Here is a 22919-nt window from a genome sequence, read left to right as displayed (position 1 = left end):
ATTATGTCACTGCCATCCTCTAACAGTTTCACAAAGTGGACAGGCTACTAACCAGGCATGACCACAAAGGAGCCCTGTGGCTCCATGGCTACCAGGCACGCGCTGAGGATAGTGGGGGAGTCAGCAGCTGAGATCCCACAAATACGACAAGCCTCCTTCAGCTGGCGCCCTATTGAATGGAGGGAATGTTCCCCAAGGAGTGAGCTCCAGTCTAGAGAGAGCGGGTGGGAGATGCATGTGTGAGATGGAAAACAAGATCAGAGAAGAGATATTTAGAGGGATAGGGAGAGACTAGAGAGAGAGAGAGAGAGAATAATTTATCTTGTTTTGTCTCATTCTTATATCTAAATTCTTCAGGGAAAATGAAAGAGACCCAAACAAAGACTGAGATTTATAAAAAAAGAGGACTGAACATAGGAATGGAATTTAAAAGAAGTTTGACTACAAGTATGTGTATGCACGTGTGTATACCCAAGAGTGTATGTACTATAAATGGATATTAGGGAACTGGTCAAACAGTCATAGTTTATGCTAAATGAATGGCCCTACTCACTGCTTTGTCTTTGCTCAAAGTCAGAGTAAATAAGGAGACTTCTAAGCCTCCAGACACTTTATTTCAAATTACATATAATAAATGGATAGAAATATAAGGAGTAAAGAACAAGGAGCACACAGTAAAGTATATGTACTGATTATAGTGATTATAAAGTAGTGTTCTGTCAGCATTAAAATAAAAGAAACAAAAAGATCTTGCGACATTATTTACATCACCTTTTAGCTCCCCATGCCCCAGTCTGCCTAATCGACCAATCACAATCCTCCATGGAAGTGAGGTCATCTGGATGATCCCAATACACCATTCCCACAGTTTCTGTAGTCCCATCTTCCTGGCTGAAACCTTAGGATGTCGCACTCTGAAGTGAAGAAACAATCAAACACAAAATGCAATCAGAGCATTATCTTATGCTAAACACATTCTTTCCACATGTGATAATAGCAAATGTAGAACAATTAAAAAGGTGCACAGAATTAGGAGCAACTTTTCCACACCTGTTGGGTACATCAATGTTGATAATGCAGGTCTCCAGCAGCTCCCCCTGCTGGTCGGTGCAGGACACCAGGATCCAGCGCTGGTCATGCGATAGGCAGTATCCAACAAAGAGCACATTGTATTTGGGAGGGAGCTCTGCCCATATCTCCCCTGGTTCTGGCTGCTTGGGACGGGTTGGACCAAGGATGAAGGGGGGACAGTATAGCTGCAGAGGGCTGGGATGCTGGGGGAGGACATTCAAATTTCAAAAAAGAAAAGTGAATTAATGTATGTAATAATGCATGATCAAGTATATTACAATGATTTTTAGTGTATAATATGACAAGTAAATCTGTTTTTGAATTTTCATGCCTACCTCTGGACTCTTAAGTACAGAACTGATAGTGGACACTGGTCCAAAGCCAGTCAGGGACTTGATGTGCGTTTGCTGAGGCAGCAGGCGCCTGCATTGGGAGTAACAGGAGAAGGCCAGGGAGCGCAGATGTTGCAAGTACAAATGGTTCTCCCCACTGGCCGGCTGGAGAAGGTACTGGCATGGCACCACCTAAGTAAGATACATCAAGATGACGATCACAAGAGCAAGAGTGAATAATTCTGTTCAGTGTAAATCTGAGTGTCTTCCTACCTGTAGCACCAGCGCAGGTCTCATCGTCTCAGGCAAAGTCTGTAGCATCTCTGTGTAGCAGCGTAGAAGCCCTAGTAGCCAAATGCTACCTGCCTCTACCTCGTCAACCTCTTCTTCCTCCCCCCCTTCACTTCTTGCTCCACTTGAGCTAAGAAAAGCATCCACTATGTAAATAACAATAGCTGGTGGGTTGGCATGGCTCTCCATTGAGTCGGCCACAGTGGGGATGCCGATTCTAGCCTGCTCAGGAGTGCTGAAAGAGAGCAAGAGAAGAAAGACTATAATCGTACTAGTTCAAATGTGTGGAACGAAATTTGAGATTAGACAATTTCCCCAATAATTTGGGTCTTACAGTTCAGGGTTTTCCGCTGGTGTGTTGGCTGGTTGTGTGGCACTAGAGGGCCCTTTAGAATCGCTGGTCGAGCCTTGAGTTGTCTCCGCCGTCTGGTTGGAGGTTGCTCCACTCGGAGTCGGAGCATTTCCTGAACTCGTAGCCCCTGGCGCTTGTTCACCATCAGGAGCCCAAGCTTGAAGCTGCCCAGAAGAGGCAGCCTGGGCTGAGGATGTGGGGTTTAAAGGAGGCTGGACTTTAGGAGGCAACAGAAGACTGCTGTCCAAAGGCAGGGCTGAGAGCTGGGGACCTGCATTTAAAAATATTTAAAATTAGAATAAAGCGCAATAGAAGTGCCTGGATGACATTTAATATATTAGATTAGTTCAGATTAGTCAGTTTTAAAGTTCTCACCAAGCTGCTGCTTGCATGCATACGCGTAGAGTTTAAGTTTGCTGAGGTTGTCGGTGTGCTGCTGTCCAGCCCAGGGTCCAGTCAACCACTGGTCCACATCCAGCTCCTCCAGCTTCTCTGGCTCCACCTCTTCCCCCACACGCACGAGGCCATCCCTGGACACCTTGGCCAGAGGACGGTGCTTCCCAAGGCAGCACGTCTGGAAACAGAGTCAGGGCTACTGTTCAGTTTCTCATTGGAAACTCTCATCACATTTTATTACAATACGTGTTGAAATTCTAATATGCTTCGGAATTCAGTCTCCTACCTCGTAAACAGCACTGAGCTCCTGGAAGAAAGCCCTGGCTGCAGCCAGCAGAGAGGGGCTGTTGGGACAAAGCACCAAATAGGCCACATCCCGCTGCCCCCCATAAGGCTCCAGCAGCAACTTCTCCCAGAAAGGTAACGCCAAAGGAGACAATGCCAAGAAGTCCCTGTCCCGGTCATAGCCCAGTAATACTGTAGGGATGGGCAAGGGCTCTGGCGACTCTTCCGAACCTTAGACAAATAGAAATAGTAACAATTTTAGTTGGCTACAGTCTAATGACGATGTCTCATTTGTAGCATCACAGGTAACAAACAGTAAAAAACTAAGACAGGGGATATGTTTTAGGCATAAAAACTAAGAATGTATTGAATCACCGTAGGAGCCTCTCCCAGCCATCTTATGGAACTGCTGCCAGGTGAGTGGACCCTGAACGTGCTGGATATTTTCCCAAGTCCGTCCTGTTCTCTTCTTCTGGATGGCATCCTGCAGGAAAGGCTGCAGAGATAGCAGCATACGAACCATATCCTGGGATGACAACATGCTCATGTCCACCACTGTGGAGATTGGCAGGCACACACACAAAAAGAAAACATGAACAGATGCACACGTGTTAACATGGTTTTAAACACAAAAGCAAATGAACACACGTAAAACATCAATATTTAGTTTAGATAACACAAAGGCAGCTAGGCATACATAAATAATATTCTCACCATAAATCTTTCAAACCTGTAAAGTAGGACACTGTTATCCTAAGGATGCATGTAGCTATTTTTATGGCCTATATTTTTTAAATCACTTCTTCAGCAGCCAAATCATCCTTCTTACCATTCGTGTGAGGCCAGGGGTGAAGAGCAGTACTTCTGACAACAGCTGGATCTACTTTCCCTCCTGTGGGGTTATCCACATACTGCAGCCCCTGTTCCAAGGCATTGTAACACTCCACACAGGCATCACTCCCATCAGCCCACTGCTTTTCAGACATCCAGCTTTGGAGCAGTGCCCCCTTGCGGCCATGGCAGGAACAGCTGAGGGGGAGATGCAGTGATGCCAGGGAAGAAATGGGCTGGGAGCACTGTTCCTGCAGAAGGACCATGACTGACGGAGAGGCAGGGGCAGAGTCCTGCGGCCGCTTGGCCCTGTGGTCTCCCATAGTTGGGTCCCGCCGGCAAAGAGCCAGCCTCCTCTCGGCCGCCCGGCCTACTTCAGATGTCCGACCATAAATATCCAGCTCATCCTCCAGGAAGAGGCCTGTGCCATGGGCCAGCAGCCTGTTCACTATGGCACTGAAGCCACACATACATCGGTACTGATCTTCACAAGTGGAATCAGGGATATACACCCCCACATCTGCTCCTTTGACATTCATATTGCAGGCACAGATACAGCAGCTGTCAAAGTTGCGATCTTTGAAGACGTTGAGGACGGAATCTGAGAGCAGGAGGATAGCATACAGGCTGTGGGCCTCAGGCAGGGAGGGTCCTGGCCGAGCTAGGGGCTCTACAGAGCTAAGAGGCAGGCTGGTGGATGGCGTGGAGACAGGTGAGCTGAGCTCAGTACCATCCTGCTTCACTGAACCCTGCCCAGAGCCTGCAGCGTTAATACCCCGTGGTGTACGAGGGGTTCGTGGAGTGGGCACAGAGAAGCGGGGAGTGGCAGGAGACGGGAGGATGCCAACAGTGGTGCTCACAGAGGCAGTGGTGGCGCTCATCTGGCCGTACTCCTGGTCTGTGAGGGTGTTGACGCTGGGGATGTTTCTGGAAAACATACATTGACAGAAACAAAAACTAATAGTCAGAAAGATAAACCAGTTTCTCTAACTGTTCTCTTCTCTGTCTCAGCAGAGCAAAACCCTTAGCATTATTTTTTAATGAGGTCAGAAGTTTTTAAAAGCTTTAATAAAAGCTTCAAAAATAAATAAAATTAAAAAATAAATCAATCTTATCATAGCTCACGTGTATCCATCTCTGATGAAAGTGTTATTCTGGGGATGCATGACCGCTGGGAAATGCTCCATTTTGGGTAAGAGGGCCCAGGATGGACGATAGTAACATTGCTCGGGAATCTTGAGTGGTGGTAGACTCTGGCTGGGTAGGCAGGATAGCGGTGCAAACATGGAAGATCCTATTTGTGGCTGGAAAGAGAGGACGTCATGGAAAAATTCTATCATTTTTTTATTCATTTAGCTAACAATTTTTTTTCAAAGCGACTTACAATTGCTATACATGTGAGATGTCGCACGCCTCTGGAGTAACTAGGGGTTAAGTATCTTGCTCAGGAACACAGTGGTGTATGTCTCACAGTGGGAATCAAACCCAGGTCTCCCACACCAAAGGCAAGAAACTTATCTATGCGCCATCACAACCCCATGGTATCATTGAGAAACATAGACACACAGTGGTAAAAGTGTCATTTGGTGATCATTTTCACTGAAATTACAAGATGTGTTTGGCATAGCATATGTAGATAGTAAGGGTTCAGCAGGTTACACATTATGCTAGAGTAAGTCATGGGTACTTTAACAAGGAATTATTGGGGATAACCTAGAAAGATGCAATTTTACACAGGACAAGGCATTTTACTGTCAACAAATCATACAAAAATACCAAAAACAACAATGCAATGCTGTTAGCCCCTTGTCCTTTTCATTCCTACTGAAGACGTACATTTTACCGAGTGACAAATATATACTTAAATGTGCCCACTCTAGCCTCTCAACATGATTGTCAGGTAATTACAAAATAAATTATAATTCCTGTTAGCTTAAATAAGTCTGGAAAACCTCCTCTGATCACTCTCATTTACAAGGTGATATTCCTCACAACAACTAGCACTGAATACATATTGATTATACACAACATTACGTTCTATAAGCGATAGAGCCTGTAGTACAATACAATGAAAATCTTGTACATCTGGAGCTAACACTCAGTTGTCATTAATTTGCCTTGATCCAATCAATTCTAAAGCTAAATTGAACCTTTTAATCCTGTTTGCATGTTTTACATATTGAATTGCACTAACAATACTTGTTGTTTGGAGGAGCTTGTTGTTTGTGTTAACAAGCAGATGCACCTAATAGTGGCCACTAAGTGCATTCTACTATAATTAGTATTTCCCAGCTCACAGAGCCTGCAGTCACTACAGATGTCTGACACAGAGCACAACAAAGAGCTAGCTCATTAGCGAGCAACAGGTATTAGTGAAACAATTCCAACAAGATGTGTGAGCTGCTTAGTATCCGACTGCCAGTCAGTCAACAAGTCCTTGTATTGACATCCCTTTGATGAGTTTTAAATGGACTGAAGTAATTTATGAAAGTAATTAACTAGTCTAAGTCCCTATTTCCACACTTTAATGTAATTTTATTTGTAGTTCATTCTTTTAACACACGATGGACAAAGCTAAATGGGCTGCTATGTGCTCTTAATTGGGGATTGATCCAGAATGTCTATTGTTCATGTTAACTGCCACCTCTCCTCACCTTGATATCCTCCAGCCTGGGACTGGCCATGCCCTCCTCAATCTCCATCCTATATTCGGTGAACTGGGTAGAAGTTAAAGGCGGCAAGTGGTCAGCCGCTCCGCTGGGCGCAGGGGGCTCTTGACTCGGAGTGTCACGATATGTCATGATGGGAGAAAAGGCTGGGTGCTGCTCCAAAGAAGGTGGGGTGGGAAACATCCGCTGGAGGTCTGCTACTGCTGAAAGGAGACAGGAATGGAGAAAGACATGGAGAGAGAAAAACTTTTGTTTACACAGGGGTAATGGGATTAAGAAAATCTTTGCATCACCTAAAAATTACTTTAACAGATAAAGTATGGATTCAGCAGCTATACATGAAAACTGTAGTTAGAAAGAAATGTATTTCATCAAGATTATACAACTAAATACTCACTTGATGGATAAGGTACTGCAACTCTCCCTTCTTTCCCCAGAGGGCGATCTTCTGTTGTTACTGGAAGCTTGCTTGAGTGCTGGTTGGGGTAAACAGTCTACAAATTATTACACATGAGATTAGATCAGTTTTATTTAATACAATGTTTTCTGCTTCAGAATATTTAAGCATAAAATATAATGGATAATAAGAGAATTATATTAATAATGCCTGTGCTTCCAATGAATCTTTAAATTGGAAAAACTGTTACTGTTATCATGCTAACTTCAGTATGTTTGCTAGAAATGCAAATGTAGAAGAGTCAGACAGCAATCTCACACGCTGTTTGTTGAAAAATGAATTAATATAGCACATAAACCATGATGCCTCACCCCCAACTCTTCCTCGTCTTCATCAAATATGTTGTCTAGATCAGAGATGTTAACCACTAGATCTTTTTCTCTGGTCAGAGAAGGATTGGCTTTGGCAGCTGCGTCATCCTGACTTGATTCATCTAAAAACAACACACAAACAACTTTAAGATAATGATTTAAAATTACCTGTGAGTAGTTGAACCTTGAAATGGGGATCGCACGCAATTTACTGTAGAACATGCATATGATGTAGTTGGTGGTGGCTATGTCCCACCTGATTTTGGTGCAGAGTTAAAAATGGACATCGCATCTTTTCCATCAGGCAGTGCTCCGTTGCTAGTGATTTCTTCTCCCTGCTGGATGAATTAGAAGATGACAAGAATAATTTCAGCACCCCTTTTAAACAAAGATTATATGAATAAGATGTGCACTGTGCAAAAATATTGATTATAATTGTTACAAATCTTAACTCTTACTGCATAATGTAAAGTGTGTGTGTTGTCCTACCTTGACCTTTTTGCTGGGTTCTCGCCCTTGACCCTTTAACCTCTTGGAAGTGGAGAAATTGTACTCTATGTCCCCTTCCTTGAAGTCATAGGGATCATCCCCGGGCTCCCGCAGTGCCTCCACACCTGGCTGCTGGAACAGGCCAAAAGCATGGATGTGCTCCTTCACCCTCTCCTCTGAGATTTTAAATCTCTTCAGAGTCTGTGTGTACAGTCTGGATGAGACAAAGAGACAAACACAAATCCAAAAATGTTGTTCACTCTTTCTGCCTTGCTTTCTTTCTTTCTTTTGTCTTCATATCTCATTTCTAATACCCAAAATAACTCTTTCATTGGATGTGTCACACAAAGTAGCTGCAGTACTGCCCTAGTTTTTACTGTTGATATTTTATGTCTAGTATGATATTGGCTCACAGTCCAATATTTCCAAAAGCCTAAAATCTCTTCTGATCTATCTGATTCTTTACTAGCCCTTGCCATTCTTTAACCCAGTTGCACGTAACATTTTGCAAAACACGGTTGTGTCTCTCTCCTACCTCTTTAGCGGAGCGCCCTCAGTGGCTGTATCTGTCTTCACTTCCTCTAATTTACCAGCAGGGAGATCAGGGGGTCTGAAGTCAGTCTTATCAGTCCTGGGAGTCCTGAAGCCTCTCCACCAACCTGCCTCATTCTCCCTCTGCCTCAGCAAGGCTGCATACACAGCTGTCTCGCTGGTAATCATCCCCAGCCCTGAAGCCCCATCCGGACAGACGGGCATATCCACAGGCCCATCCAGGACCTCCGGGTCCTGCACTCGAGGGTGTGGGCTGAGTGTAGGCGGAAGTGGAGACATTGGCAAATGCAGAAGTGACTCCGAGGCTTTTCTGCCATTGGAAAGGGGTTTGGGATACTTGCAGCTTGGCAGAGCTGCCAGAGGCTCCAACGGTGGCTCTAGTGCCACAAGACCCCCAAGCTGGGGCCCTCCTGGTGAGTCCTGTTCCAGAGGGGCCTCCTGTGTGACAGACAGACGGTGGTGGAAGGGGATCGTGGCTGGCCTCTTGGACTGTTTGTCAGCCTTTTCTGTCTTGTCACTGGTCTTGTGTTTGGGCAGAGAAGGGGGGTACAATGACTGGGCAGAGGACTGAGTGGGATTGGCATTAGTCTGGGGGTTGGCAGTGGATGTGGTGGTCAGATTCAGCTTCTGCTGCTTCAACCTGCAACAAAGTCAAGTAGGTTAAAAAAGAAACCAAAAACTAATGAAAATAATTATTAAGAATCTGTTTTAAGGTCATTATTAGAAAGAGTTTGCTTTAATGCTACAATAGTGAGAGTTTTCAAGTTGAGCCAAATCTCCCTTTTTTTCTTTCTTTTTGAGAGATTCAAAAACCACCAGGTCCCTTTCATTGTTCTCGTCTCAAGTCAGCCAGCAAAACCCATTGAGACAGCTCTAATGTCTTGTTTGTCTTCTTGGTTAGCTACACAACATGGCCGAGCAGAACAGAGACAGAAATTTGGTTGTATTTAATTTCAGATTGTGATCACTTGAGCAGCATGCTCATACAGGTTGTAGGACATTGAAATTGCATTAATTACAGCATCTTACTATGACGGACATTAAGTTTTTTTTTTTGTTTGTTTGTTTGTGTGTTTGTTAGACTGCATGTTGACTTAAGCATTGGATCATCTTTTGCAAAAGGCTTTAAATATAATATGTCTTAAACATAAACACAACAGATACTATACATAAAAGTATAATGCTGATATCGAAAAGCTTGGGTTGCAGCACTGTGGTACCTGGAGCAGCTGCAGGACGCTCTCGTTCCCAGATCATTGAAGTCCCATGTGGTTACTCCATTTGGCACTTCCTTCTTAGGCGTCACGTCAGCTGGCTGATTTGGTCTACAGGGAACAAACAGATCGATGAGGGCACCATCTCAACTGCACCAATGCACTTCAGTAATAATCACGGTACCCAGAGGAAACAAACTCAGCAATGGTTTAACTTACACGTACTGAGGCTGGTTGAGATAGCACTCCCTCCAGGCTTGATGGACTACTTGACAGGTTAGCTTCTTCCCAGAATGCTTTGGGCTGATGCTGGTGACCCCCATGTTGCTGTCTGGTGTGGGGACACTGGAGACGGAGGTCACGAAGCCACTGTCTGCTGAAAAGATGAAGGGTGGAACGGATGTCATAATGCAGGACTGACCACAGGATTTTAAAGAACAATTAGATTAGGTTTAATTTAGCCTCCATCCCCCATCTCCTCCCAACACCAAGCACCATCTTTATTATTTAATCTTCATCTGTTTATGGGTACCTAAATTATTGGTGCTTACAGAGTAAAAGAAAAAGATTTAAGCTGATGTAATTCTTAACACTAAATTAGTCTAATTGTGTAAATGCTGAAATGCATTAACTGCCTGCAGCTACATTGTTTGTTTGATTTATTCTTCATATTAATGTACCTAATGTACGGTATTTTGTTAGTTTTTTATTTGCTTTCCGTTTATGTCAGATGACATTAGACTGCTGGCATATTTAAGAGAGTGAACTAAGAAAGAATACTGAGGAACACTTTTACTGAGGAATAAACCTGACTCATCACAATGTCTTTCTTGGCAGACTTTGTGTGTTCAGTGGTATGTTTAAATGAATGCAGTTCAGTTTGTGTAATGTTTCAACATGTATATGCATCATGTTGTGTGTAATGTCCTGTAGGTTAGTGTGTCTGCGTGTGTATTTTTCACCTGAGCAGGGCTGCTGCGGCGATGTTGGCGGCGTGAGCGGCACGCTGCAGTGGTTTGGCTCCCTGTTGAGACCTTGAGCTGCAGGAACAGGTGGAGGCTGCTCCACTGGTATGTCCCCTTGGGCAATCAGCACTAAAGCAGCTGGGTAGGTCATCCTTACTCCACCTAAGAAGACAAAAAAAGGGCATTATTAACTGTCAGGAAACAAAAGAAGGGGCTGCTGCCCATTTTTAACTGCAAGATTTATTGAAACTGTGAAAAATGTGTAGGAGTCACAAAGAAAAGGGTATATGTACAAGAAATTTATGACAACTGCCCACAAGTAGAGAAGCTACTGTATATAGATTATGCACTTGCTCCTCATCCATTAATGTAATCGCGCACTTTGTCACTCACTGCTCCTATAAAACATATAGTCTTAAATCCCTTCACACTCACTTCTTCATTATCATTTCAGGCAATAAAGACTAGACAGACTTTCCTTTTTAGAGTTTTGTTTATAATCAGGCCAAACCAACGCTGTGGGATCAGACTGATTAGACAAAGCTATTAGAATAACTCCCTGGGGCTTTTACCTCGACTTCCCTGTCTTTCTTTTGTGTCGTTCCTGCTTGCTCCTCCCTTTTAGTAATTTCCCCACTTCCACTCAGAGATGTGCTAAAAGACTGTGAGGATCGAGGGGTGGCTGTGGCTCAGGAGGTAGACAGGTTGCCCACTAATCAATTCAATATCCGGCTACTCCAGGGTTCATGTCGAAGTGTCATTGGGCAAGATTTGGGCAACCCCGAATTGCCCCCGAAGGCTGTTCCATTGGTGTATGAGGTGTGTGTGAATGTTAGTTTCTGTTAGGCTCAGTGTGTGAATGGGTGAACAGTGCTATGAGTGGTCGGAAGACTAGAAAGGCACTATACAAATACAGAGCATTTACATTTACATCGTTTTAGCCAAAGTACACTTCAATAGCATTCTGGTCAACTAATACCTCAGTTTAAATTGCCTGGGAGTCTACATGGAGACCAAGGGTAATCAATGTGATATTACTCCCTCACTGTTTGCTTTAGGAAAATATTAACTGGTTTAATATTATACACATTAATATTAGGAGCATGGTACCATAAATAGATTTACTTAGAGCATGGTTTGCCTTGCACTAACCAAAAATCATCACAATGTCAAACATGATTGTGTAGCAAAATTGCAGACACTGACCTAAAACAACCAATTTATATGCCATAGAGCTTATAGATGCACTACAGGCGGTGGTGTGGCCACATTTGTTTAATCAAATTTGTCATCTGAGTGACTTACACCTCATGTAGATCCAAAACAAGTTGAATGCCTATTTGTTCAAGTAATTCATGCATGAAAATAAATATGTATATGGAGGTGGGCGTGGTTTGCTTTGCATTTGGCTTGAGTAGGGAGAGGCAGGGGGAGTTGGCTCAGGTGAGCAGAGCCAGGGAGTTTCTCACAATCTTAAAAGCTGGTGTTTTTTCTGACTGTTTCAATGACCGTTCACTAATTTACTGTGTGTGGAAGATGAAAATACCCAAGTGGAAAGCGTCATTTTGACCTGAAAATAGGATGTTTTGGGGAATTGGGTGAGAAGTTGTGGATTTGTGTTTAGAGTTTTGAGAAAAAGAGGCATAATTTCAAGAACTGTGTTTAAGTAATCGAGAAAAACTGTAAATCCAACAAACATGTTGACTTATCCCATACCTACGATGACATCCACTGCCACGTGACAGTTGCGATCATAGGCCTGGCTTGCTTCTGCTTTTTCCTTTTCTCCACCTCCCTCTTTGTGCTGAAGTACCATGGGGTAGAAGTAGCTCCACTCCTCCATCAGCTTCCGGGCCGCTGGGTCACTCATCTTGTAGGCCTGACCAGTCAGAGTGCCGCTCAGGCCGTATGGACTCAGGATCACTGCGGACGAATAAAACAGATATCGCATTTCATTATACTGCACAGCAAAGTTACACACTGAGGAGGTAAATGGTAAACACAATGAGTTTGCAGAAGGTTCCCTCAACTTTGCTCCTTAATAACCTCATTTCATTTCATCATATGATTGGCAGTATTTCTGTTTAAGCCAATAATGAGTATACAATAAGAAGAGTATCTAATCTTCATAAAATCAGGAACATGACTAATTATTTGCAGTGGTGAACTGTAACTATGTACATGTAAGAGGTACTCATACATAAATATTTCCTTTCATGCTATTTTATATTCTACTCCAATACAATTTAGAAGGAAAGACTGTGGTTGATAAAAATCCGGAAAACATTTCTTTATTTTTTAAAAAAAGCTCCATTGTGACTAACTACAAGAGTAAAATTCTGCTTGTAATCGAGTATTTATTTAATGTAATGTTACTTATACTTAAGTAACGGATATGAATACGTCCTGACTAGTCCATAGCACGTTGTACAGTACATGTTTATCAGTAATGTAACTTCATGGTAGTGCATGCTTACTGAACATAATTTTTGTTTTGTTCTGTGTACATGAGCCATAGATGAAAACAATGGGCTTGTGGAATTACCTTGTACTGGTGTGATGGAGGCCTGTGCGAGGTGAATGTGGTGTTCTGTGATGTGGTATGCAGGCTGGTGCTGGGCGATCTCCACACTCGTGCACACGTTGCTCTCCCCGTGGAGGAAGAAGGAGAAGGAGCATGATAGGTGTTCACTGGGGACAGAGGACAGTAAAAGTTTAGCGAATGAGATATGGCAGAAACAGTACAGGTGTGTGGTGGTTAATATCTTGTGTGTGTGTGTGTGTGTGTGTGTGTGTGTGTGTGTGTGTGTGTGTGTATACCGTGAGCTGATCATTGAAAGATATGATCAGCTGCAGTAACAGCTCTCTTTGTCCAATTTAATTAAACGTACATTTACCTTCACAAATGTTAACATAATTAGATTGAGATTTAAATTGAATCTAAATTACATTCAATGGTGTTAAACTCGAGATTAAATAAACTCATAAATCACGTCCTTTGAAAAACAAATGTACTACATGAATATACCGGTCTCTGACAGATGATGAGTGCTTTTCTCCAAACAGCAATTTACAGAACATGCTCAGAAAGTGTCTTTATAAAAGCCTTGCTAAGCTCTACCTACATTGATCATCTTCAACATTTCCCACATGGGCTCCTTATTGCAGGTATAAATCCTCATTTGCTTATGACTGATTGTGGTGACTACATGTTTACATAAGCAGCGCTCTCTTTATTACACAGCCCAGGCATAGTTCATCATGCATTGCTCTTTTTTTAAATCACAGAGGAGTAATTGTTGAGGCCTTATTGCAATCTATATACCAGTGGGTGGGCTGGACACCATTAACAACCAAGACGGCTTCACTGATGTATATTTTTAATCTATAAAGCTCCTTCTACCTTGGTTTATATATTTCAGACTGACAATAAAGTCAGCAGGTACTGTAATCTTCCTGTGATTACCCTGCTGCCTATGCAATATGTCCTTTGCCCTGAGGGAGCTGGACCTCCATTTGAGCTGTAATGGATCATCAAATTCAATAAAATAGCCAGTTCCACAGTCACTAGTGGGCAGAGCTAAACATGGTCTTGAGGGAGAACAAATATCTTGTGGCATTGACCGTGACAGCCTCCAGATGGCGCTAAATGCACCCGAGGAGAGAAGAGACCAAATTTCTCTGCCTCATAAACATTTCCTGATGCTCCGGGAGAAAAACATACCCTCAGAACAGGTGGTTAGGACAAAGATCTGCACAATCACAGGAGGAAGAGCAGAGCTAAAGCCCATACATATGCACGCACAAGCCTGCGACAAACAAGCACACAAGCAGACTTTTCCCAGATTCAGATTTTATTTACTCTAGACAACACCTCGGGGTATGGAGTACAAACATAAAACAAAACAGCAGTACAAACAGTAAACAAGCAGAATAGATCTATGTTTTCTCATTTAAAGAGAGCCAGAACATTACTCAAAAATTTTCCTTGGTTTATCTGTCTGCAATAATAATAAACATTTAAACAATAGACGGATGGCTTATGGACTATTTTGGCAGGTGCTTCTTTCTATTTGCAACAATGCCTGTGTTTTTATATTCAAACAAAACATGATACTCATCCCCCAGGCAGTTGTCATTATATAAATTACAAAACCTATTATTCATTTCCTGACTTTCCTTCATATCTTTTGTTATTTCAGGAATTCTGTCATTAGAATCTCGAAAAATACAAATAGCCTGGGCATATCTTGTGTTGCTCTCTCACACACTTTGGTGGATGTGTCACAGTGGGGAGTTGAACCCAGGTCTCCCACACCAAAGGCATGCATCTTATCCACTGCAACACACACACACACACACACACACACACACACACACACACACACACTTCTACAACACAAGATGCTGTCAATGTTGCTGCACTCCAACCTTGTCCTCAGTGCATCATTACACCATATGAAGAGCTATATATAGCTGCATGGGGAAGCTAAGGAAAACAGCTGCAAGTCAAGAGTACCAGTGCAGCTAAACTGCCAGGCACATATGCAAAAACGGTCACAATGCCACATGTTCCGATTATCTTCTGTGTTTGCATTGATTCTTTATAAAGTAATTTACCTCTATGGATAGACACAAATAAGAACGCTTGAGACAAATAAGTTAGTATGTCTTGCTATATTTTTCATACTAACAGACTAATTGGTTGATTGACTGATATATTATATGTATTTCACTATGTTACACATTCTGTTCACAGTCCTGCACAGATTAAATAAGGCTGTGAAATGAAGCATCCATTAGAATGTATTCCCCTCTTGTGTTGATAATGCTTTTTATATTGTTATTGTGCATTTTTATGAGATGTGAGTGCACTGATCAGGGCCGATGTGTGCACAAAAACACGACTCCCTTAAGACCGCTCATAAAACCGCAGCTCCGGCCAAAGAGCAGGGAATCACTGCTGGTAATCATCTCTTCTCTCTTTGTGTCGTCGCCTCTCTATCTCTGTCTTATAATCAGACAGCGGTCTGGCAGAATTAGCGGATGGACACTTTTGATATTTCAGTGAGAATTCACTGCGTGCTGATAAAGAATTGTTCACCTTGGTCCTCTCAATTAATTCAACTGGTATATAAATGTTATTACAAAGCAAAGCCAAAAAAGGCTACCAATGAAAATGATTTAAGTCATTTAATATTGCCTCTAGACTCAGAGGGAAAGTTCAGTTGGGTAAACAATGGATAAACAACACACACAGTCAGTCTAAACAATAACTAATGTGCAACAATTATGACTAAAGATCATAGCTGCAATAAAGTGCAATTAAATGTGAAAAGCAGAATTACAAAAACTCTAGGCTGACGCAGCTGAGAGATTGATGCTCCCTGTCCTTTTACAAAGGGCATTTTTTTGCACAGTAAGCGAGTGTGTGTGGACACACTGGGCTCCTTGCATCCTCAGGGGCATTTGTGCAGTCGGCAAGCGCGCGTGTGTGTGTTTGTGTGTGTGTGTGTGTGTGTGTGTGTGTGTGTGTGTGTGTGTGTGTGTGTGTGTGTGTGTGTGTGTGTGTGTGTGTGAGAACAGTGGACAGAGATGTGAGGCAGCTGTGTGTGCTGGGCTGTATGAGTACAGGTATTAATAAATGAAGAGGAGTGATGGCTGAGACTCGCCTCAGGGCTGACAGTACTGGAGAGAGATAGAGAGGAGTCGAAAAGAAGGAGGGGAGGGGGGGCTGGTTGAAAAAAAGAAGAAGAGTGAGAGGAGGAAGAAAGGAGGAAGAGCAGAAGAGTCGAAATAAAGACAGCAATAGAAGACGATAGAGACAGAGTGAGCACTAGAGGTAGACAAATTAAGGAAATGCATGAATAAGACTGAGACGGAAAGGGAAAATAGAAGGATAGAGAGGAAAATGGGGGGCAAGGAAAAAGATACAGTAAAAAAATGAAGAGTGAGAGCAAAACGAGTGCGAGAGAAAGGAGGAGGTGAATAATTCAGTGCCACGCACTGCAATTGCTGCACACATATCGATGAGATCAGAGTTTTAATGGGTGGCTACTGAGCACAATTTTATGGTGAAATCAATCAGTGAATACAGAGCGTGTGTGTGTGTGTGTGTGTGTGTGTGTGTGTGTGTGTGTGTGTGTGTGTGTGTCTATTTCATTTGGCTTCATATATACAGTATGTGTCTTATATGACAGCATCATTCAGTTCAATTTAGCTGTGTGCATCATGTATATACTGTATGCATGTGTACACTGAATACGCACATGTAGAAGGACACACAAATGCAGAACCATCAACCGGCAGTCATCATAACAACATGTGATGGATGTTTGAATGCCACTGGCAAAAAGGGTAAAGCGACGGTGTTGGGTTCACGTGACAACATGTGTCTTTTCACCCCATCACAACAATACCAGCCAGCAGGGGTGCTGGTTAACAACCACGTGCAAGACACACAAAGCTTCTACTTCCACTGTTAGAGGCATTTAAAGCCCACGATGTGATAACTGTATTAGATATCATTAACTACAGTCATATGCACTAAGCAGGCATGATAACATTTTCTAAGATTCTCTCAAATCTGGGGGATTAATCTCCTTAATCTGTACCTTAAATTCAAGTCTGCCACCACAGCAGCACTATTATGAGTTTTCTTCATCGGTCTCGCTGACTAACTCTTACTACAGATCTGAACAAATCTCTTAGAAACACAAGGGTTTAGACAGTGCTCTGGTGTATACGGACCGATGTAGAGGATGTTTACCCTCTTGTATACTCTTGTGAGCAGCATGTATACATATGCTGTAGAAGTCTTTCCACTGCACAATACGTTTAATTCCATCTAAACAAATCCTACCAAACCTGCACAATACACCCAGGGTTCTGAAGGTGTGTGCATATGTTCCTGCACGCACACATGACACACCAGTATTAACACAAGCATAAGGGGGATGTAGTCAGCTTGATGTATTATTCATTGGCCACAAGTGGGTAGCTTTAGCCAGTGTTGCTATCACAATGTTTGCGCTCAAACATGCTCCAACGATGTATATGGATTCATAATGAAAAGGTGCCATGGTCAGGGACACACTTATTGCCCTTTCTAGGAGCATAAGAAGTGCAGAAATAATGTCTATTGCAACTGAAAATTAAAATTAGATGTATTGTTAGTCCTGAAAGATAGCAGATAATAACTGTGAATACTTTGTCAGTGGGTTACTCCCACACAACTGCTGCCATGTGGAAAAGTATAAGTTGCTAACCTCAGTAAGAACATCAGTGTGAGGTACCACAGGCTTTTACCCTCATATCTGTGGTCATTAAAAAACAGTAAAGGGATCTGTTGGTAGGCTGTTGCTGTGATGTATCACCGTCCTCTCTATTGATCTGTGTTTTTTTTCCCTCTACCTCCTCTCGCACTCTCATTGGTTTTACCTGGTAATATTAAAAATCTGGGAGAATAGCTCATTAAGTGTTCTTTTCTTTCTGTCTCTAGGGAGGCCCACGTTTCAAAGGAGAAAATACAAATATTTCAGTAATCCAAATATTTAAGAAGGGTACTTATGAATGAAGGGATGGCACTTTTATATCAAAAGCACAAAAAATACTTTTTAATAACACAAACATGACACAGAATCAGATATGGTCTCATTCCCCAGTGGTGCATTAATATTTTTAGGGCCCACAGTGCATGTAGTCAATCAATGAGCCACTGCATAGACCAAAGCTGCTGTTTTTAAATACAGTAGATTTTCCAGTGACTTCTCTATAAAAGCCTATTTACAGCTGATAGACTGAAGCACGCACAATTATAGTAATTGTCAAATTCATCACTGACTACAAAAGTGGTCAAATTTAGCCATCTCCATCTGTCTGCCAGTCAGTCCACAAGTTTCCATCTATCAATCAGTCACTCATGGAGGCATTTTCCTTGTCAGTCATCTTTGTAACTAGTCAAATAAACAGCTTGGCCCTAAGTCAACCAGTGAGAAAATCCACAGACCACACACCACATCTGGGATCTTGCAAAATCCACCCATCAATTATTTTAAATATCATGGTCAATAATTATTTTAATTATGAAAATTTAAAATAACAACAAACTTTTAACTATCATCAGATCCCTAAAAAAGTATTTATTTCAGTCTTTTTTTAATCTTTTTATATCCACCAAACTATCAATTATGCATCAGAATCCTGTTGCGCACAACATAACACGTTGTTATGAATGAAGATAAAGAACAAAGGCTAAAAACATCTGACTTTCTTTCTCTCACTTATTGTAACTGGGACTTCAAATTTTTTAAGCCCCTGAAAGCACTGAAGGAAAGATTTAACCACACCAATATGAGCAAAAGTAGGTCAGTTGGCAAATTTATTTATTATATATCTGTCATTTTTATGATTATGATTGAACTGAATATTTTTTCACATTCGACTTTGCAGTTTGTGCTTCATTCCTCCTCTGTTGCACGTATCCTTTTACCATGATATTTGAATAATCCAAACAAAGAAAAATAAACAATCTTGGCATGAGTAAATGTATAGGGCAGGTCTAAAAGAAGATGCACGCCCAGTACTTTGAGTGTTGATAAAATGTGGAGGATAGAGGAACAAGGGTTAGAGAAAAGAGGAAATGTTTTGGGGTTTTTTTTTTTGGGGGGGGGGGGGTTATTTCTGGAGATTGTATGACCTTGTGATGTGGCCTAACACCAAATGTTTGTTGCCAAGGTGAGAGCAAATATCTCAATGTCACTTGTCCCTGAAGGGAGGGGAGGGGAGGAGAGGAGAGGAGGAGACTACAATATATATTTTTAAAAAGCTGTTCTATCCCGTCAGGTAAGGATTTATTTTCTTTTTAAGTAGTTTAAACAGTCAGTGCAACTTGTTTCTGTTTCATGGTCAACTAGCAGAGGATGGCTCTGTTACACTGTAAAAGATCATAAAATAATTATTTATGTATGAGTATTTAGCCATTACAGCGAATGCAAGCACCTAGATTAACAAATACACTGGGTACTGTACTCGGCGTGCATAGAATTGACTGAACTAATGAGAGAGACAGCCTCTAATACATCCATTCAGCCATCTATAGTAATGATTAATTTACGACCCCCCACCTTCTCTGATCCCCACCTCCCCACCACACACACTGAGCCTCATCACTGCTCTTCCTCTCTCTCTCTCTCTCCCTCTTTCTCTGTATCCCTGTAACACTCTTTCTCTCTCTTTCCCCTCAGCGTCTGATGCAATCCGTTACCAATCCAGAGTGCTTTCCTCCCATTCAGACACAAAGAGAGCAGGAGTGTTGTGCTGAGAGAGGAGTGGGGGAGGAGGGTGGTTTTGCATGTGTCCTGGATGTGCCAATCCTCGCCGTGCCCCGGGGACACATACGAGATAAACACCAGATAAGCTTGACAAAGGCAGCAGCACCAAGGCACAGGAGTTGGCACGGGTAAAGAGGCATAGCATGGATATTAGCACTGAAGCGCCCCCTGTCGGGGATAAAATGGCACAGTGTGGGAGTAAGGAAGAGACAAAGGAGCTGGTTACAGCTGAGGCAGGAGGTCAGTGAATGCCTAACTGAGCAATGTTCCCTCATGGCATGAAAACAGTGATGGCAAGGGATCTGCAGGGGTTCTTATGGCTCACACGGTCAAGTGTGTGGCAACACTGCTATTCTGGGAACAAGGGGTGGTGTGTGTGGGCATTTAGGACAGTGCATGTTTGCATGTGTGCTGGAAGGAAGCAGTGGAGACAACAGCCGCAGAGTGCAGGCATGACAAAGTACAGTATGACTAGTTCAGACAGCTACATAAGATTTGTATTTGTTTCTGTCTACGTGTTCAAGAATGTTCTGCTTTCTCTCTCTCAGTCTGTCCTTCCAGGATGTTCAATAATTCACAGACAGAACAAGTAAGGATTAGCTCAGCATGCGGCGTCCCAGCTGACAACGTATTCTTTCAAAATTAAGAGGAATTACATGATGTGCAAAAGAGACACACACGTAAATCTCTGCACTCACTCAAACACTGAGCTTAATTTCAGAGCGTCTAACTCAACATATGTTTGTATGCATACAGTATGAAGGACCCACTGTCCTCACACCTTCCTACCTCCCACACAAAAGTTATCTTAGCTGATATTCTGAGTGACGTTTCTCTGCTTCTCTCCCGTTTGGAAGATCTTGTATTGTTGGTTGTATTTGGTCGGGATATATATTTTTCCATTTTCTCTTATCTTTTCTCTTCAAAGCAAAGTATTAGCCTTTTCAAAGAGATAATTAATGAGCAACTTTCACTTGTCCTACAGGATAATGCATCCAAATGTCACTATGGTAATTAGAGTCTGGGGTCACCTTGTACAGCCAGCGAAGGTGTGAGATACAATGTGAGAAGTTTGGTGTACATGCAGAGTATAAAGTGTAGTGTTTAAAGGGCACAAACGTCATAACCATGTATACGCTCACATTTACAAAAGCTAGGGCTACCACGAGCCACCAGAACAGCTTTAATGCTCTATGTGAAAGATTCACCAACACCTTTATTTCAAAAGATGCCGCCTTATTTGTTCTTCTGATGATGGTGCTGAAGAGCACCATGCTACACTTCATTTAAAAATCTCCCATATTGAAACTTGGTTTGGGATCTGATGGCTGTGAAAACTTCAGATTCACATCCAGTATTATTCAAAACACTATACGAACGCAACACAAGTGACACACACACACTTTCACACATACACTTTCTTGAGGTGCTGCTCTGAACAGCCAAAACTGAGTTTGCTACAGCATATCACAGCAGACTGCACTTGTGTCAGCAACTTTCTACAGCGAGAGTTTCCTGTGCGTCTCTTAATTTGCACCACATTTCAATGACAATGAAATTTACAGTTCTCCACTTCAAACACCACAAAGTAAATGTAAACAGACGGATGGTTTTTGTGTTTGCTGGATCAAAGCAAACCAACAGATTTCTAGAATGAGCCATTTGGAGTGGTTACCTAGGAGTTATTTACTTGAATACTTAGCATTTGAGCATGGTTATGTTAGGGAGAAATGTTGCATCCTCACCAGCATGAGGAGCTGTAGTGGGCAGAGCTGTGAGAGGGAACTATAATGGCTAAAGCAACAAGTTGAGCTACTGTCATCACACCCAGTCTGTCTTCCACATTGCCCACACAGTTACGCAGCATGAAATTGACACACACACACACACACACACACACAAACACACACACGCGCGCGGATTCACCCCTCCTAACCCAGCGAGCGAGAGAGAGAGAGTGAGCTGCGAGAGCTTGACTCAGCTCGGCTCTCACCTCTCACCACCGTCCTGGTTTTTAATAGTCTCACACCACGAGCCAGCCGCTGGAACATCTAGGAGCAGAGACTCGACAAATACTGAATCACATGAAAGCCATTCACACTGCCTAGCTGTGTCACACTTTGACGCGCACGCACACACATTGTCACACATATCTCAGTGAGCCGTGTGTGTGTGTGTGTGTGTTCGAAGTTGTACTTACCTGTTGCCCAAAGACTTTTCTTCCAGTTCATGTGGTTTGAAAAACCACTTCCCGATCCTCACAAATCCTTTATCCATCAAACATCTGCAGCAGTAAAGAGAAAGAAGAAGAAAGAGAAGCCACAGGAGGAGAGAAAGAAAGGTATTCATTAGACAAGGAAAAAGAGAGTGAGGAAATAGCTAAATAGCTCTGTCTTCTGTCTCATTATGTACAAGACAATGATCCATTAAGAGAGGTTTTGATTTAATTCAATGATGTTGTACAGGATTTCATTACATTGCAAACTTATTCTCAATGACAGCTTCAATAATATCAATTTCTTTATATCACTTTAATGTATTTTTATATTTAGTTGACCTTGCATAAGTTAAATCGCTTTGATCTGGAGCAAAAACAAGCCACAAGACCTGCATAACAGAATACTGACTTTAAGTTGGCTGCATTGTCTATTTGAATTGTTTTATAAAGAGTGTTTCAGCTATCTGAGTGAAGGCTGACATATGGCGTGAAGTGCACAGGAAAAGGAAAGGTACTTCTTTCTAATCTACTTCCCTCAAAGTGGTGTGCACTTTTGACACACAGCTTTCCAAAACCCTTTACTGATCACATCAAACCGTTCAGTCATCATGCTCCCTATTTGGCTATCCCACCATCTGCGCACTTCTTCACCTCATTTCAGCCTGCTTTCACAGACAAAACTCAGCACTCTCAGAACTTTGACTGGTCTCTGTGAGCAGATGCCAGTGAATTCCCCACTGGATTCTCTGACCCGGGTCAAGGAGTTACAAAATTATTTTATGGACTCATCTCGACCCGCCAGGCTGAGCTATCCAAAGCTTTCAGCCTCCAAGCTCTACCATCTTTGGTGCATTCTCATCAACATGTTTTCTTATCTGACCACTGCTGCTCATTGCACATGAACTCACTCTCAATCTTGATCACTTTACATGAACAAATAAACTGTATAATGTGGATTGATCATACCCAAAAGACTTGATAAGGTCAGTATTGGCCCAGATACCAATTCGGCGTATCAGATCAGTGCATCCCTAAGGCAAGGATTATACTTTCCGTGTCAGCAATTACGTGAGGGTCCACGTGCCAGAAAAATTGGCATCAAAGGGGATACATGTAGGGTCCGCGTGCCTCCCATTTTTTTGTGACTAGCGCTT

General features: G+C 42.4%; 1 protein-coding gene across 4 annotated transcripts in view; it reads right to left on the bottom strand.

Moving 5' to 3' along the window:
- The window catches only part of LOC123981670 (mediator of RNA polymerase II transcription subunit 13-like), an 89566-nt gene that overhangs the window by 5310 nt on the left and 61337 nt on the right, over window positions 1-22919 (bottom strand). Inside the window, exons 1-23 of one of the 4 annotated variants that reach the window (XM_046066707.1) lie at window positions 21748-21834; window positions 12761-12906; window positions 11932-12138; window positions 10213-10377; window positions 9470-9626; window positions 9257-9361; window positions 8020-8676; window positions 7485-7698; window positions 7252-7333; window positions 6996-7117; window positions 6625-6721; window positions 6213-6430; window positions 4684-4862; window positions 3557-4485; window positions 3103-3282; window positions 2729-2958; window positions 2422-2620; window positions 2029-2317; window positions 1677-1929; window positions 1407-1595; window positions 1051-1274; window positions 772-914; window positions 53-211 (exon numbers count right to left, since the gene is read on the bottom strand). In XM_046066707.1, coding sequence (XP_045922663.1) covers window positions 53-211; window positions 772-914; window positions 1051-1274; window positions 1407-1595; window positions 1677-1929; window positions 2029-2317; window positions 2422-2620; window positions 2729-2958; window positions 3103-3282; window positions 3557-4485; window positions 4684-4862; window positions 6213-6430; window positions 6625-6721; window positions 6996-7117; window positions 7252-7333; window positions 7485-7698; window positions 8020-8676; window positions 9257-9361; window positions 9470-9626; window positions 10213-10377; window positions 11932-12138; window positions 12761-12906; window positions 21748-21824 — 5221 coding nt within the window. In that variant the 5' untranslated portion in view covers window positions 21825-21834. Of the gene's footprint in view, window positions 1-52; window positions 212-771; window positions 915-1050; window positions 1275-1406; window positions 1596-1676; window positions 1930-2028; window positions 2318-2421; window positions 2621-2728; window positions 2959-3102; window positions 3283-3556; window positions 4486-4683; window positions 4863-6212; window positions 6431-6624; window positions 6722-6995; window positions 7118-7251; window positions 7334-7484; window positions 7699-8019; window positions 8677-9256; window positions 9362-9469; window positions 9627-10212; window positions 10378-11931; window positions 12139-12760; window positions 12907-21747; window positions 21835-22919 lie in introns of those variants that run through there. The other 3 variants (XM_046066704.1, XM_046066705.1, XM_046066706.1) reach the window with 3 other exon arrangements.

Source organism: Micropterus dolomieu, linkage group LG13 (assembly GCF_021292245.1).
Source record: "Micropterus dolomieu isolate WLL.071019.BEF.003 ecotype Adirondacks linkage group LG13, ASM2129224v1, whole genome shotgun sequence".
In the NCBI taxonomy this organism is placed as follows: Eukaryota; Metazoa; Chordata; class Actinopteri; order Centrarchiformes; family Centrarchidae; genus Micropterus; species Micropterus dolomieu.
Note: the sequence above shows the minus strand (reverse complement) of the source record. Positions and strands in the feature narration are given on the sequence as shown.